The 14,965-nt window shown below is 30.5% G+C and overlaps 1 protein-coding gene and 1 long non-coding RNA gene across 2 annotated transcripts; one reads left to right on the forward strand and one right to left on the reverse strand.

Annotated features, from left to right (window-relative positions):
* The first annotated feature begins 232 nt into the window (after positions 1 to 232).
* LOC107495200 (amino acid permease 6) lies at positions 233 to 7,990 on the forward strand. The gene is made up of 7 exons (XM_016116309.3): positions 233 to 387; positions 637 to 870; positions 1,871 to 1,964; positions 2,077 to 2,291; positions 2,976 to 3,121; positions 5,820 to 6,047; positions 6,992 to 7,990. The coding sequence occupies exons 1-7, from the start codon at positions 285 to 287 to the stop codon at positions 7,415 to 7,417; spliced, it is 1,446 nt and encodes a 481-aa protein (XP_015971795.1). The 5' UTR covers positions 233 to 284; the 3' UTR covers positions 7,418 to 7,990.
* Positions 7,991 to 11,282: 3,292 nt separating this feature from the next.
* Positions 11,283 to 11,872, reverse strand: LOC127748400 (uncharacterized). Its single transcript, XR_008010525.1, has 3 exons — positions 11,739 to 11,872; positions 11,593 to 11,647; positions 11,283 to 11,422 (listed from the first exon to the last, which is right to left on the reverse strand). It is a non-coding gene; the product is annotated as an uncharacterized LOC127748400 (long non-coding RNA).
* Between the last annotated feature and the right edge of the window lie 3,093 nt (positions 11,873 to 14,965).

Raw genomic sequence — 14,965 nt, forward strand, 5'->3', positions numbered from 1 at the left:
AACTAATGAAAAATTAATGACATGCAATTGATAATAAATGTTTGGATTGTGTAAAAAAACTTTTTCAGTAAATTCTGAATTACATGTGCCGCCCAAGCGACGCATCATTTTCCGCCCACTTTGACTGTATATTCTCTTATTCTCTCATTTTTCTCTATTTAAGAAGTCACTCTCTTTTCTACTTCTCTCATATATCTGTTCCATATACCAAACACCAACAAATACAAAATAGAGTTCTTTCTGCCCCTGATCTTTTCCATTGTGAGAGAGGAAAGGAATTGAAGATGGCAACTGCATCTGAGAAGAACAGCATGTATATAGAAACACCGGAAGCTTTTGGAGATGCAGGCAAAAACTTTGATGACGACGGACGAATTAAAAGAACAGGTAGAATGGTTCATATATACTAAAATGAGTTGAATTATTAAAAATAAGTTTTTTATGCAGCACAATTTTTATTTACTAGAGATGTAATTATTCATATATCTCTTCCTATTACTTTAAGTTTTTGAAAAAAATTTAGAATTCAATTCTGATTAAATCCAACAAAATGCAAACAAAATAAAAAAGAAGGCCTATAAAAAAAAATCCTAAAAAACTAAAAAAGATGGATTTATTTTTTGGTATGGATTTCAGGGACATGGATAACGGCGAGCGCGCACATAATAACAGCAGTGATTGGATCTGGAGTTCTGTCGCTTGCATGGGCGATAGCGCAGATGGGTTGGATAGCCGGTCCGGCGGTGCTGTTTGCGTTTTCTTTTATAACATATTTCACTTCCACTCTTCTTGCTGATTGCTATCGCACCCCAGACCCTGTTCATGGCAATCGCAACTACACTTACTCTCATGTTGTCAAAGCTTCCTTAGGTAACAACCACCACAAGGGAAAAAGAAAAACACAATATATATTATTAAATGTAAAAGTATTATTTGTTTTACTAAAAGTCTTTCCAGTCATTCATCGTGTTCAAGTTAAATATTATTAATAATTTGAGTTTTTTAATCTAAGAGAAAGTGTAAAAAGTTAATTTTTAATTGAGAAATGTTGGAGTATCGTCAGAATTTATTGTTTTTTGTGTCTAGCTATTAACTTAATTTTTTTTAGTTTAGTAATTGAATGACATATTTTAACCTATTTTTTAATATTAATAATAAAAAATAATAAATTCTGATAATATTATTTCTTTTTAATTAGTTAATATTAATTAATTTTTTAAAATTTAATAAATTTTTATTTTTTAGAGAATTTAAAATTTAAAATTCATTATTTATGATTCAAGATTTATAATTTAAGAAAAACAAAACAAATTTAAAAAAATTAACTTATGTTAATCGAAAAAAAAATGAATTTTCTAGTACTATTTTTAATTTAAATAGTACTCGCTTCTATTTAAGTTTTTTTTTTTTGGTTGGAGGTATTCAACAAAGCAGCTCTTTTGAGTATAGTTGAGAAGTTTTAGAACTTTTTCTCGAATATATCAAATATTATTTTATTTTGATAAAAACATTCATCTTTTCAGAAAATGCTTTAATCACTTTACTTTATTATTTAGTAGAAAAAATGAAAACAAATTATTTTAAGGAAAAGTCTAGGGACGAGCAACTTTTGTGTTTTTTGGCCAGCACTTAACCATTAAAACAAAAGTGAGTGATCTTCCACCATTAGATATAATCTTACTCTATTAAAAATACTATTGATGTTCAATTGATGGTTACAAAACACCAAAATTGCTGGCCCTAGCATTTCTCTTATTTTAATCCAACAATCAATTAATATTTCTCTCTTCTTAATTTGTTGAACAATGAATTCCTAACTACTAGCTAGTGATGCATCTCTAATTTGTTAAATTATGTGTATCCTTCACAGGAGGAAGGAAATTTCAGTTTTGTGGATTGGCTCAATACATAAACCTTGTAGGTGTAACCATTGGCTACACTATAACTGCATCAATTAGTATGGTGTAAGTTTCATCAACAACTTTTGACTTTATTATTAATTTAAAGAAGAAATTAAGCGCTTAAATTAATTATATACTTGACATACGTATCATGTGACATCATACATTATTTCAGGGCGGTAAAAAGATCGAACTGCTTTCACAAACATGGACATGAAGACAAGTGCTACATATCAAACAACCCTTTTATGATAATTTTTGCGTGCATCCAAATTGTTCTTAGCCAAATACCAAACTTCCATAAGCTCTCATGGCTCTCCATTGTTGCAGCAGTTATGTCCTTCGCTTATTCTTCAATCGGCCTCGGCCTCTCTATAGCCAAAGTCGCAGGCAAGCATATATAATAAGATTATACTTTTCTGTTATTATTTATTATGTTAGAAATATAACTATTTATGCTCAGTTTATGTTTTTTAAAAAATTAATTTTATGATTAAAACGTCTAAACTACATTTGGAATGGAGATTGATATTAAAGGCACGCAAAGATTAATATATTGAGACTGAGATTAAATTAAGTATCTATATTATATTTGGTATAAAATATAAATGTATTGAATTAAATTATGTCTAAGTATTATATTTGGTTTAAGATAAATATAAAGATTGAGAGATAGAATTAAAATTTAAAAAATTAAATAAAAATATTTTTAAAAAGAAATGTTATTAAAATTTTAGTCTGTTCTTACTTTCTGGAGATATTGAAAGAACTGAAATTTGATATATCAATACTGAAATTTTAGTTTTAAACTAATAATGAGTCTCAATCTCAGTTACAGTACCTTAGAATTGGATTCTTGTTAAATTAAAAAAAAAAAGAATTTAATTTAGCATAAAACACATTAAAAAAATCAAACAATTCTAAAAGAGACTTTTGCTCTTATATTAAAAATATAATTATTTATGTGTTTTTTTTATTAATTTAAATTTTTTAGAAGAATAATTTAATAATATATTTTATAAAGGAATCATTACTTATGTATTTAGATGAATGTAATTTTGGAATGTGTTTCAGGTGGTAGTAATCATGTACGGACATCACTAACAGGGGTGGAAGTTGGGGTGGATGTTACAGCAACAGAGAAGGTTTGGAGGATGTTTCAGGCTATTGGTGACATTGCCTTCGCTTATGCTTTTTCTAATGTGCTTATTGAGATACAGGCAAGCAACAATATTTATTTCTTTTACTTATTTATTTGTGAGCTTAATTTTAATTGACTGATAGCGAAAAAATTTTCAGACCAATCAATTAGATTTATTGGTTTAGAAAAAAATTTAAGCAATTTTTTTTAAATTAATTTTTTTTTAGTAATATCACAATGCAATACACAATTTATTATTATTATTACTTATTAGATCACTTTAATAATAAGTTACTATTAAAATAAAGTGAAAATATATTGGAAAATTGTCCATGAAGATCATATATATTTGTTATTATTGGATAAATTTGGAAAAACAATAATAAAATCATTCAATAAACTTATATTTGTTAAGGTATAGATTTATATTATCTGTATTGTATTAAAGCGTGTTGGATAGTTGGAAACCTTACGTTACGTGTATTTATGGAAGAAGCTATACCCGAATACTACACATAGTGCTACACTGCTAGTGATAATGATATTATGTAATTCAATATTTTTTTATAGTATTTTGTAATTCAATATTGTGACAAAGGTGAGAAATTATAAATGGGCCCAAGTTTTTCTTCAGGAGAATCTAATTCAACGTAACGTGATGCATGCTAGAACTTAAACAAAGGACAAATAATATTATGGAAAAGTATAGATAACCAATAATTTTTTTAAATAACGTGTGAATAATGTGAATTAATAGAATTAAAAGAATAAATTTAATTAATAATATTAAATTAAAATATAGTGTATTTTCATTTGATTAGTAATTGTTCATGTTATTTAAGATAGCCATTGTTTAACTAACATTACCCTAATATTATTAGTTAAGACAACATTGGTTGAAATTAAATGCATGATGACCTACTTAATTAAAATTGGATTCAACAAGCAACTAACTACTGATTTTGACCACTGTTCTTTTGTTGTAATATTATTATATTTTATATTTTCTTTTTCTTTTAATATTATTATAGTCTATAGATTCCGTATTCTCCTGCATGATTATTTCATGAGAAGTGTGAACTAATGTTGTCCATTGACCCCACGTTGTCCACTCGGTCAAAAATTTGATCTAATTTATTTTTAAAATAAGACAATAATATTCATTATATAATATAACATTATTTTAAATTTTTAAACTTAAAATAAATCCACTAAAACAAGTTTTATGATCCTATTGCAAGGAGTATATAGAGATAACGTAGAATCTTACCTTGAATTAAACGTTTCTAATAATAAAGAATTTATCCACCTAAATGAGTAGGAAAACGACATTTCTATATTTTTGTATTAGGGTTGTTGTAACATTTGAACTGATCGTGTAGAAGTTAGAACAAATACCCAAATAAATAAGACAAATAATTGCTTTGTTGGTATGTGAGATATATATTTTGTTAAACAAAAATATTAAGTATAAATATATGTATAATTTATTTTATTTAAATATATATTTTATATTAGTAATTAATTTTAATATACATTTTGCATGATTGTTTATTAAATATAATGTCCATATATACTTTCGTTGATTAAATGAACCTTACCCAAGTATGATGAAGTGATGATGAACTTCTCCAGTTCTGATCCATCAAAATCAAATAAAGACAATTGGTATATATTCTTATCAGATCAAAACCTAGGATTCTTTGTCATCTTCACTCTTTTATCCATCTCTAGTTTATTTTCCTTGGGTACTGGAAAGATAATAGTTATCTATAGGAAAGATGCCAAAGGCAAATTTTGTCCCAACACAGTGATCCTTATTATAATTAAAGAAATGCTAAAAAAATTATTAAAATTTATTATTTTAACCATTATTTTTAATTTAGTAATTTAATAATATATTTTATCTCACATTTTTAAATATTAATAATTAATTAATAATAAAAAATAATAAATTTTAATAGTCTTCTAATATTTCTCATAATTATTAAGTAGCGATTAACGTGTTTCTTTAATTGTTTTTTTATTTTAACAAATAAACATAAAAAAATATAGTTCAGTGTTAAAAAATTTGAAAAAAAATAATTTGAGAGAATTAGGTTCCATTCTCTATAAATCATTATTTTAAAATTACTTTTATAAAATTGTGTAAGAAACAAATAAATGTGAGAGAGAGAAAAAAAATAATTTGAGAGAATTAGGTTCCATTCCCTATAACTAATAGACCAAGACCATAGACCAAGAATTTATTATAAGCCACGATGGTGAAGCGTGGCCTTTCCGTAGAAAGTGTAGCATTTTCTTCAAAAGTCACACTTTTTAGAATAAAATGCCGTGGCGGAATAACTCATTTATAGTGATGTGACAGTAAATTAAAATTATATAAAGAACTAATTTTTAATAAATTAACATTAGTTAAATTTTTATTATAAAACTATTTTTTAATCCTATAATTTAGAATTTAAAATTTAAAAAAAAATTAAAAGATCAATTTATTTATTGAACTCAAACATTTTATTCATCAATAGTTACATACTTATTACGGTGGAGAGCCTCCAAAAGAAGACGAATCTAATGATTTATTTGATTTGAGAAAATGTCTTTTAATTTTATTTTCAGTACTTTTTTTTTATTTTATAAAAACAATAAAATTTTGTTTTTTTATTTTTATTCCTCAATTTTTATTTTATACAATTCCAAAAATTAAAAATACTAAAAATAAAAACACAAACTAAGCAAGTTCTAAGAATGATCAATTTAATTAATTACTGTTGCAGGATACCCTGAAATCAAGCCCTCCGGAGAACAGAGTAATGAAGAGAGCAAGTTTGATTGGCATTTTAACAACAACACTATTCTATGTGCTATGTGGGACCTTAGGTTATGCTGCATTTGGAAATGATGCTCCAGGAAATTTCCTCACAGGCTTCGGTTTCTATGAGCCCTTTTGGCTAATTGACTTTGCCAATATCTGCATAGCTATTCATCTAATTGGGGCATACCAGGTAATTTAACAAATTAAAATCATGCTATACTTACTTAATTATCTAATATTAAAAATAATTATTTTTATTATTATATTTATAATTTTTAATAAGATGATAATATAGTCATTATTCTTCACTGACCACTTTTAATACCAAAGATAAAGAGATATATAAAAGGTAGTGTATATATCTTCTTTTGTATCTATATACTTATTATTAATTAAGAAAAATATTTACTTTTATTTATTTTTATGCGAAATTAATACATAAAAATTATTAAATAATTTAATATATTTGACTAAATTATCATCTAACGATTCTTAATTATTAACTTTATATACAAACAACTATATGTAAATTTTTTATCGCTAATTTAACTTGTTATTTTCCATGCATGGCATTTAATTATTGATAGTTTGGCACTTATTTTGATAAAAATGTCAAAAATATATTTTCATAAAAATATTTAAGATTTATTTATATTGTACTCTAAAAACACATGTTAAATTTACAAATAAAAAAATTTCGTTAAAAATATAAAAAATTTAAGTTTTTAACGCATTTATTTTATATTCATTAAATAAAAATATTTAAATCTTTTTAATAAATAATAAATTTATCATGTGCTGTTAGGACATATATTAGCTAAACCTAAACATTGATTTACTCACAGCAATTTAAAATCGTGACTTATAAAAAAGAAACCGTTTAAAAAGACTAACACGTTTTAAATAAATTAAGGTGAAACTCAGGTGCAGTCGATTTCACGTGAAGTTGATAACTAAGAGTCGTTAAATAATTTGATTGATTTGACTAAATTTTCATCTAACGACTCTCAGCTATCAACTTCACGTGAAGTCGACTACACTTGAGTTTCGACTATAAATGAATGCTTTTAGCCACATTTTTAGAAGTGACTTATAGAGCGTTGTATCCATCATAATGATTGTTTGCATGGGCAGGTGTTCGTGCAACCCATATTCGGATTCGTAGAGAACTCAAGCAAATCAAGATGGCCAGAAAGCAAAATCATAAACACAGAGCATTCTTTGAACGTTCCCGTTTTGGGAAGCTTAAACGTGAACTTGTTCAGAGTTTTATGGAGAACAACCTACGTCATAATCACAGCAGTGGTAGCTATGATATTCCCATTCTTCAATGACTTCTTGGGCCTCATTGGATCACTCTCTTTCTGGCCATTAACCGTTTACTTTCCAATTGAGATGTACATTAAGCAGTCAAAGATGGAGAGGTTTTCCTTCACTTGGGTTTGGCTCAAGATCTTGAGTTGGGTTTGCTTGATTGTTTCTATTATCTCTGCTGCTGGTTCCATCCAAGGCCTTGCTCAAGATCTCAAGAAATATCAGCCATTCAAAGCACAGCAATAATACTTCTTGCTGCTTCCTCTTTTTATTTTGAGTATATACATAAAAAGGTCGATATTTTCGTTTTCAAAAACTTTTTATTACATTAAGATCTTTAAACTTTATAAAAGTAAGATATATAATAAGTGCTTTCGTCACATTTTTTAGAATTTATTTGTTTAAGAAAAAATATGTTTGAATAACGTAAAAACTTATATGTCTTACTTTTCTTAAGTTCAGAGATTTCAATGTAATAAAAATTTTTTGAGGATGAAAACTTTTTTAGGAACCTATTTGAGTATATACTCTTTTATTTGAATGTTCTTTTAATCCATGCAAAAGTAATACTTAGTTTCAGGCTAAGTTTTACTCTCCTCCCTTTTTTCAACTTTTTCAATCTACATGAATGTAGTGTTATCTAATGAGTGTGGTTTTGGATATAGAGATACAACACCCAAGGGGAGAGTGTATGCCATGAATAATAATCCCCAAAATGGCCGTAAGAGGAAAGTGTATGCCATGAATAATCCCTCAACATGGCTGTAAAATTATATACAGATACCCTATGAAATAAGAAAAAGTTGATTGTCGCCGTTATGATTTCTTTTTTTATTTGCAAAAGATAGATATATTATTTTTTTGAGAGGAAAATATCAAAAGTTTTTTTATGTATGTTATTTGAGTGAAAAATTTAACTTGAAAAGACTTATGAAACGAATATTAAAATATCTTATATCAATATATCTTAGGGAGTTTGAAAAAACTGTTTTAAATATTTTATAACACGGTTTGATATAGTAAAAATTTTAATACTTATTGAAACTAAATGTAGACAAATATAAGCCAAATTAGCACATATTACTGTGTGATTGCTTTTGAAATTTTATCTTTTATTTTTTATATTTATATTTTTTAAATTAAAGTTAACTTTTATATAATCAAGAACTAATGTCTATACGCTCTTACAAATCTAAACTCTAAACACTTGATAAGCTTTCCAAGTTCATTATGACGTTAGAAAAAGGTTTTAGGTATGATTCAAATTATTTCTCATGTTTTTAACCATTTCTTTTTCTCCTCTAGATTCTTCAATTTTTTGAGAAATAAAAATCCTCTTCAAAGGTAACGTTTGGTTATTTGAGATATTTTTTCGTTTTGTTTGTTTAACATAAAACAATCTTCTACTTTTGTTATTTGATATTTTTTCGTTTGGTTCTTTCTTTTCTTTTTTAAACATAAAACAAGGTTTTGATTCGTTCAATTCACTAATTTTCGACCAATTTTTTAAATCCAAATCCAATTTTTTAGCTAGACAATTTTTATTTGTCCGAATCAGATTAGACTTGTGTTCGATAGTTCATTAAACCGGTGGAGGAGAAATTGTTAGAAGTGAAGATTACGACCTAAATGCGGGAGCTGAGGTGAGGAATCGAGCTAGTATGTCATCGGTTAGTCAGCGGGTGGAGCCACTTGTAAAGACACTCCAATGTCAAAGTAAGAGTTCGTACGATGAAGCAGTTAATTAGGATTATAGTGACGTACCTTGAGAGAGGGATATGTTCCTCTCCTTTATTCCTATCTTCTTGGGTGGGTCCTCCTCGTGTCAAGCCCAACCCGTTAAAAACTTTCGCCAGATAGCAAGATCCGTTGAGGAGATTATAGTACGTGCAGGGCGTCACACCATACGGATGAAGAGCGGGTCTGCTCGGTGGACCTTCAGCTATTGGGCTGAGCCAGAACAGTTCACCTAATACGCAAGTCGTGAGGTTCACGACTGGCGCATTCGTCTTGCTTCTGTCCTCATAGGGGTGATCTCTAGCAATATTTGGCTCTAACCCCCGTAATCCTCATCTCTTAATGGGTGACTGGAAAGCCGGTCAAGATTGTGTAGATAAACACATTCTTTCTATTGTCATTCTCCCGTTTTCCTGGTTTTTCATATCATTGTTTAATTAGCGACTTCATAACTTGGTTTTATTTTTTTCCTGTAGTTGGAATGGATGCTGGGAACACCTGCCTAAGTCATTTGATGACTCACTTCTTTCCCTGAGGGGGATGATGACGGCTCCGATTCCCCCAGCCCTCAGGCCAAGATCCCCCAACCCGACGAACCGGAGGTTGAATCTCAGCCTCAATCCAGCCCCGTCCTCGTGCACAGTGCTACTGGCAGGGTTGACCATGGCAAATCAGTGATGGCGGAGCATTCTTTGGGTGATCGGGTTAAGGAGGAGGAGGTAGTCATAGTCCCTAACCCCGAGAAGGAAATCCAATTCTATCCCAGCGCATATCTTCACTGTGATAGAGAAAATTTTGACGCAGGCTTCTTCATCGATTCTCAATTGCTGCCGGGCACGGAGAACTTGTTCCGTGAAGAAGACCTGGATGCTTAAGCGAGGTGGACGTATCAGAGCCTTCTTTAAGCTGCTGCCACTGCGAGAAAGGTAGAGCCGGTCTTGGCCCAGGACTAGGTTCTTGAGGGAAAGTACCGATGGCCTAGTGTGAGGTATCTAAGTTAAAGGCTGGAGGAGAAACTACAGAGGCCAAACTGAGCGAAGCCAAGAAGAAAAATTTCTTGAGTTTGGAGAAAAGCTTGGAGTTCTTGAGTTCATCAACAGATGTCTTTCGAGATCTCTTGAATAATCGTATGTACTTGACTACACCGGAGGTGAATCGTGTCACCCCCTTCCTTCTCCCTTCTCTCTTAAACTGCGGCCCTCTCTCTTCTAGGGCTGGAAAAATGAGTTCAAAGCTCATTAAATGAGCTTATATATGTTGGGTCTTGGGCCCGATTTGGGCCGGGTTCAACTCATTAGCGTTTTTCGTCCGTTTGGCCCACTTTGGGCCAAAACCTTTAAAATTAGAGTCCGGTTTTCGATTCTAAATTATTTTTATCCTTTCAAAACAATAAATCAATTTTCAAAATATTATTTTCCAAAATACGCGGTACTGGACAGTCTAGAGCCGGTACTGCCAGCTTAAGCGTCAGTATGCATTTTTACAAAAATCTTTTCGAAAGAAAAATATTTTCCAACTCAGAAAAATTCAATGAAATTAATTTTTTCATTTACATTTTCAAATTAAAACTTCTAAATTTTAAATCTATTCCGGGCACTAAAATTATTTTATTAAAACGGTTTTACGTGAAAACGCAAGTTCTTACAGTAAAAATGCAGCTCGCGTGCACGTTCCCTTGTCATACGTACGCGTAGCGAATTTTTCATGTCACGCGTACGCGTGAACATGCTTGCTAGCTCATTACGCGTACACATAGGACCAATCACATACGCATCGTCGAAATTCCATGCCACGCGTACGCGTGGACGTATGTTTTTCTAAAAAAATCAGATTCAGTAGCAAGCTGCAGAATTGAAAGAAAGAAAACAATTTTGGTTCAAATCTTCCAACACTTATAACTTCTTCGATTTAAAATATTTTTCACCCGTTCTTCGAATGACATAAACTTCATGAACCCAACTTTCATTTTAAAACAAGTTGGAAGCAAATTGAGGATTCGAAAGCCAAGTTATGCCTCGGCGAAGTTTGGCCCCAAACCAAATTTTGCAAACTCTTTAAACCATATTTTCATTCAAAATCTCCATCCATTCATTACCAAACCTATCAATACCAACACATTATGCCAGCAACAAAACTCAACACAACTCTACGCTATTTCGTCAATCACCATTCAATAACATTACACAATTTCATATTTTAACAACCCCATCATGCTTTCCTTCAATATACTTGTAATCATATAATCAACAACTCAACTATGTTTCTTTCTAACATCAATATAATAACAATCTCCACCACATAATCAAATCACCAATTATCCAACAAGCACTAAACCAAACATGTTCATCAGCAAGTTACTAAACATTAAATATACACTTGTATTTCAACTTATTCTATGGCCATCTAGCCTAAGTTTTTATAGAACATTATATATTAAATGCAAGAAACCTAAACCATACCTTGACCAATTTTCCGCGTAGTGATTATGGCAACTCACTAAACAATCATAGCCCCCTAAAAGGTCAATAAACATTAGGCTTAACTTCCTCCAAGTTCCAATATCCACAATTTCAAACTCCAATTATTTATTCATAACCTAATACACATTTATAACACATATATACCTAATTTAATACCCAAAGCTCAAATTCAGTAAAATTAAAATAGAATTATGGTATCCTCACCTTATCCAAGCTTCGTATAAACAAGGGTGAACGTTTTCCTCAAGCTAATTGGATCCTAAAATATCAAAGAGCAAAGAAATTCAATACTTCCACTTAATTTAATAAAAATTGGGGAAGAAGAGGCTGAGAGTAAATAAGCGGATTACCTATAAAATTATTCCAGTAGAAACATAGAGCTCGACGCGGTGGTCGCGTGGCCGCAAACAGTGCGGCAATCGAAACTCGGATCGGGAAGTTATGGCGTTTTGAATTTTGCAGTAAGGGTTTCGGGGAAATTTCTTTTCTTCCATCCCCTGAAAGATTTCAGCTTCACTTCTGCTGAATTGGAAAAAGAAGTGGCTTCGGTTTACTTAAGTGCTGGGCTGGTTGGACCCATGGGTCTGGTTTGGGTCCGATTCAACCGGTTCACTTCGTTTGGTCCAATCTTAGACCGATTTTTTTGAAATTAGTGTCAAAATTTTCATTTCGATGAGCTCTATCCTAATTTGATATAATATTCACATTTTTAATCTTCTTTATTAAAAAATAATTTATTAACTAATTACTTACTAATTTAACGGGGTTTACAAATAGCAAACTGTACACCTTCAATTGCAAACTATAAACATAATCAATACACAAATTATAATTAAATAAACAAATCAAAGTTCATATATTCGAATGAGTAAATTGTAACAAACTTAGTAAAATTAACAACAATCAACTCAGCAAAATTAATTCAAAAAATTAATTAACTCAGACAACAATAAAATCAGAAAATTAACAATAATCAACAATAAATTAATAATTAACATAGAAAATTAACAAGCTAAAATTAACTCAGAGAATTAACAACAATCAACACTAATTAACTCAAAAAAATAATTAACTCAAACAACAATAAGCTCAGAACATTACCAATCATCCAAAACACCATCAACTCAAAATAAACCCTAAATTATACTCTACCTAACCTAACATTATTTAATTTCTAATTACATTAAATTAATATAACAAACCGTGATCACATACTTCAGTAAAAAATTTAATCAATAATTTAATAAAATACCTAACAAAATTCTAAACAAACAAACAAAAATCTGAAAAAATACAAAAGCTATAAAAAAAACTACTTCTGATGGTGGCTACAGAATGGTAGAAGTGTGATGGTGATAGGAGGTAGTAGTGAAACCTACAGTGCTGGAGCTAGGGTTTAGTAACATAACAAACAACCAAAAGAAAAAAAGACAACGACCTTACCTTGGTGTGATGGACCTCAGCCGCGGTGGTAGCGATAGGGCGACGACCTCCGATCGACAGCAAGGAACACCAGTAGCGGCGGCACGGCATATGCTTTTCATGGAGACTCCAGCAATAGTGACGACAACGTGCTGATCTACGACGACAATGTGGTTTACCAGCAGCAACGACAGCTCTAAGTGGTGGCGGTGCAACCTTCTTCAATGGACCAAAGAAAGAGAGATGAGAGAGAGACGAGCGAGAGAAGAAGAGGAGAGAGAGAGAGAGAGAGAGAGAGAGAGAGAGAGAGAGAGTTTGCAGAAGTCAAGGAGAATGGTTTTGTGTTTGAATTTTATCTCAAATTTAACGTCGGATTTACCAACAAAAAAATCTTATAGTAAAGTGTTCGTCGTTGCCTAAACGACGCATTTCACTAAATCCTGTTACCGTCAGAATTTTTTGACAGAAAATCCGATGGTAAACTGGGCGCTAATAAAATTAATTTTTGCGTCTTTATTTACCGTCGAATTTAGTGGCAGAGTTTCAACTCTGATAGTAATTGATTCAAGGGACGAATTTTCACTCGCAACCATTGAAAAATCTGCTGTTAAATCTGTCGGTAATGTCCGACAGTAAATTCGACGATATTCAATGTATTTCTTGTAGTGACTATTTTTTAAAAGTGACTATGAAGGGGAAGATTTCTATTTATATATTCAACATATTTTATGAAAGTTTACTTCTATTTTTTGCAGGGTTTTAAATATAGAGGGTTTTAAATATAGTTAGTATCATTTTCATGTCTATTGGTAGCCTTTGGAAGAGCGACAGAGAATAATGAAGGGCAGAGATTGAGTGACAAAAACTAAATTAAGTTTTTTTTATTGTGTTTGGTGTAAAATGATAAGACTGAATTATGTCTCACTATCTTATTTGGTTTAAGATAAAAATAAAACTTAAATAAGTGAAATTACTAAATGTCTTTACTAATTAAAAAAAAATCAATACAAAACCCTACCCAACCACCCATTCCCCTTTTCCCTTTCCATTTCCATTTCTGTTCTCTCTCTTTCTCTCTCTCATGTCAACCTCTCTCCTAAGCTTGAAGAAGCCGCAATTTTACTTCAGTCCGCGAGTTTTGCCGTCACTGTTACGCTCGCCTTCTAGTTGTAATTGTTGTTGATTGTTTTCCATCATTTGGCACACATCTGTTGAATATTTTTCACCTATATAATAAAAATAAATCAAATAAATTCTCAACAATTAATTTAAATAATTTAAAGTGAAAGTAAATCAGTCGATTATTAATTAAAAAAAGAACAAATTTTAACGATGAGAGAATATATATAGATTACAATATCGTCGTTACTTCACTAGTGGTGGTGACATTAAGGTGTCAGATTGTGATTTTGTGGGACGCATGACTCGTGGTAGGCTGAAGAACCCGAGAAAAGGCATGACTGAGACATCTCATGACTGAAGAATGAGGACCGCGACGAATAGGACGGCGACGTGACTGAGACAAGAAGAGGACACGACGTGACAATAACGAGAAAAAGAAAGCAACACACTTGAGAAGTAGATGACGGCTTGACTGAGAAGAGGAGAAAACAGAGGCATTATTGTGCCGTTGTCGGAGGAAGAGAGCTTGTTGACTATCTTGTCTAGTCCAGCTTTGTTTTGTTTTGTGTGTTTTGAAAAAGAAAAAGGTGTTTAGTGGGATATTAAAAAATTAAAAGAGGATGTTTTAAGAATAAAATATTAAAATTTCAGTCATAATTTCAAAAATTTTAAATTTTCTGTGTCTTTATTTTTTGAAAATATTAAAGGAATTAAAATTTTTTGTCTCAAAATTAAAATTTTAACTTCAATTTTTAACTACCAAACACAATATACTAAATCTCAATCCCACACTCTCAATTCCAATGCTCCGAAACAAAATGCTGCCTTGAGGAGTTCTTGGACTACATTTACTAATTAATTACTCCATTAGATTATTTCATTTTCACTCTCATGTGTAATTGGGGAGTTAATAATTTCTAACTCTTTTTATTAGAAATTAAATATTGAACCGGGTAATTAAATTGTGTTGACCTAATATTTGAAAATAATTGAATGCAAATTTATTATCTTTTTTAAATCTTTTATTATTAAT

The sequence above is a fragment of the Arachis duranensis genome, chromosome 6 (genome assembly GCF_000817695.3).
Source record: "Arachis duranensis cultivar V14167 chromosome 6, aradu.V14167.gnm2.J7QH, whole genome shotgun sequence".
Classification (NCBI taxonomy): Eukaryota; Viridiplantae; Streptophyta; class Magnoliopsida; order Fabales; family Fabaceae; genus Arachis; species Arachis duranensis.

Coding starts and splice junctions, on each gene's coding strand:
- LOC107495200 (XM_016116309.3), top strand. CDS start 285: ATGGCAACTGCATCTGAGAAGAACAGCATGTATATAGAAACACCGGAA. Junction 871..1,870: donor TGTTGTCAAAGCTTCCTTAG/GTAACAACCACC, acceptor TATCCTTCACAG/GAGGAAGGAAATTTCAGTTT. Junction 3,122..5,819: donor ATGTGCTTATTGAGATACAG/GCAAGCAACAAT, acceptor TTACTGTTGCAG/GATACCCTGAAATCAAGCCC.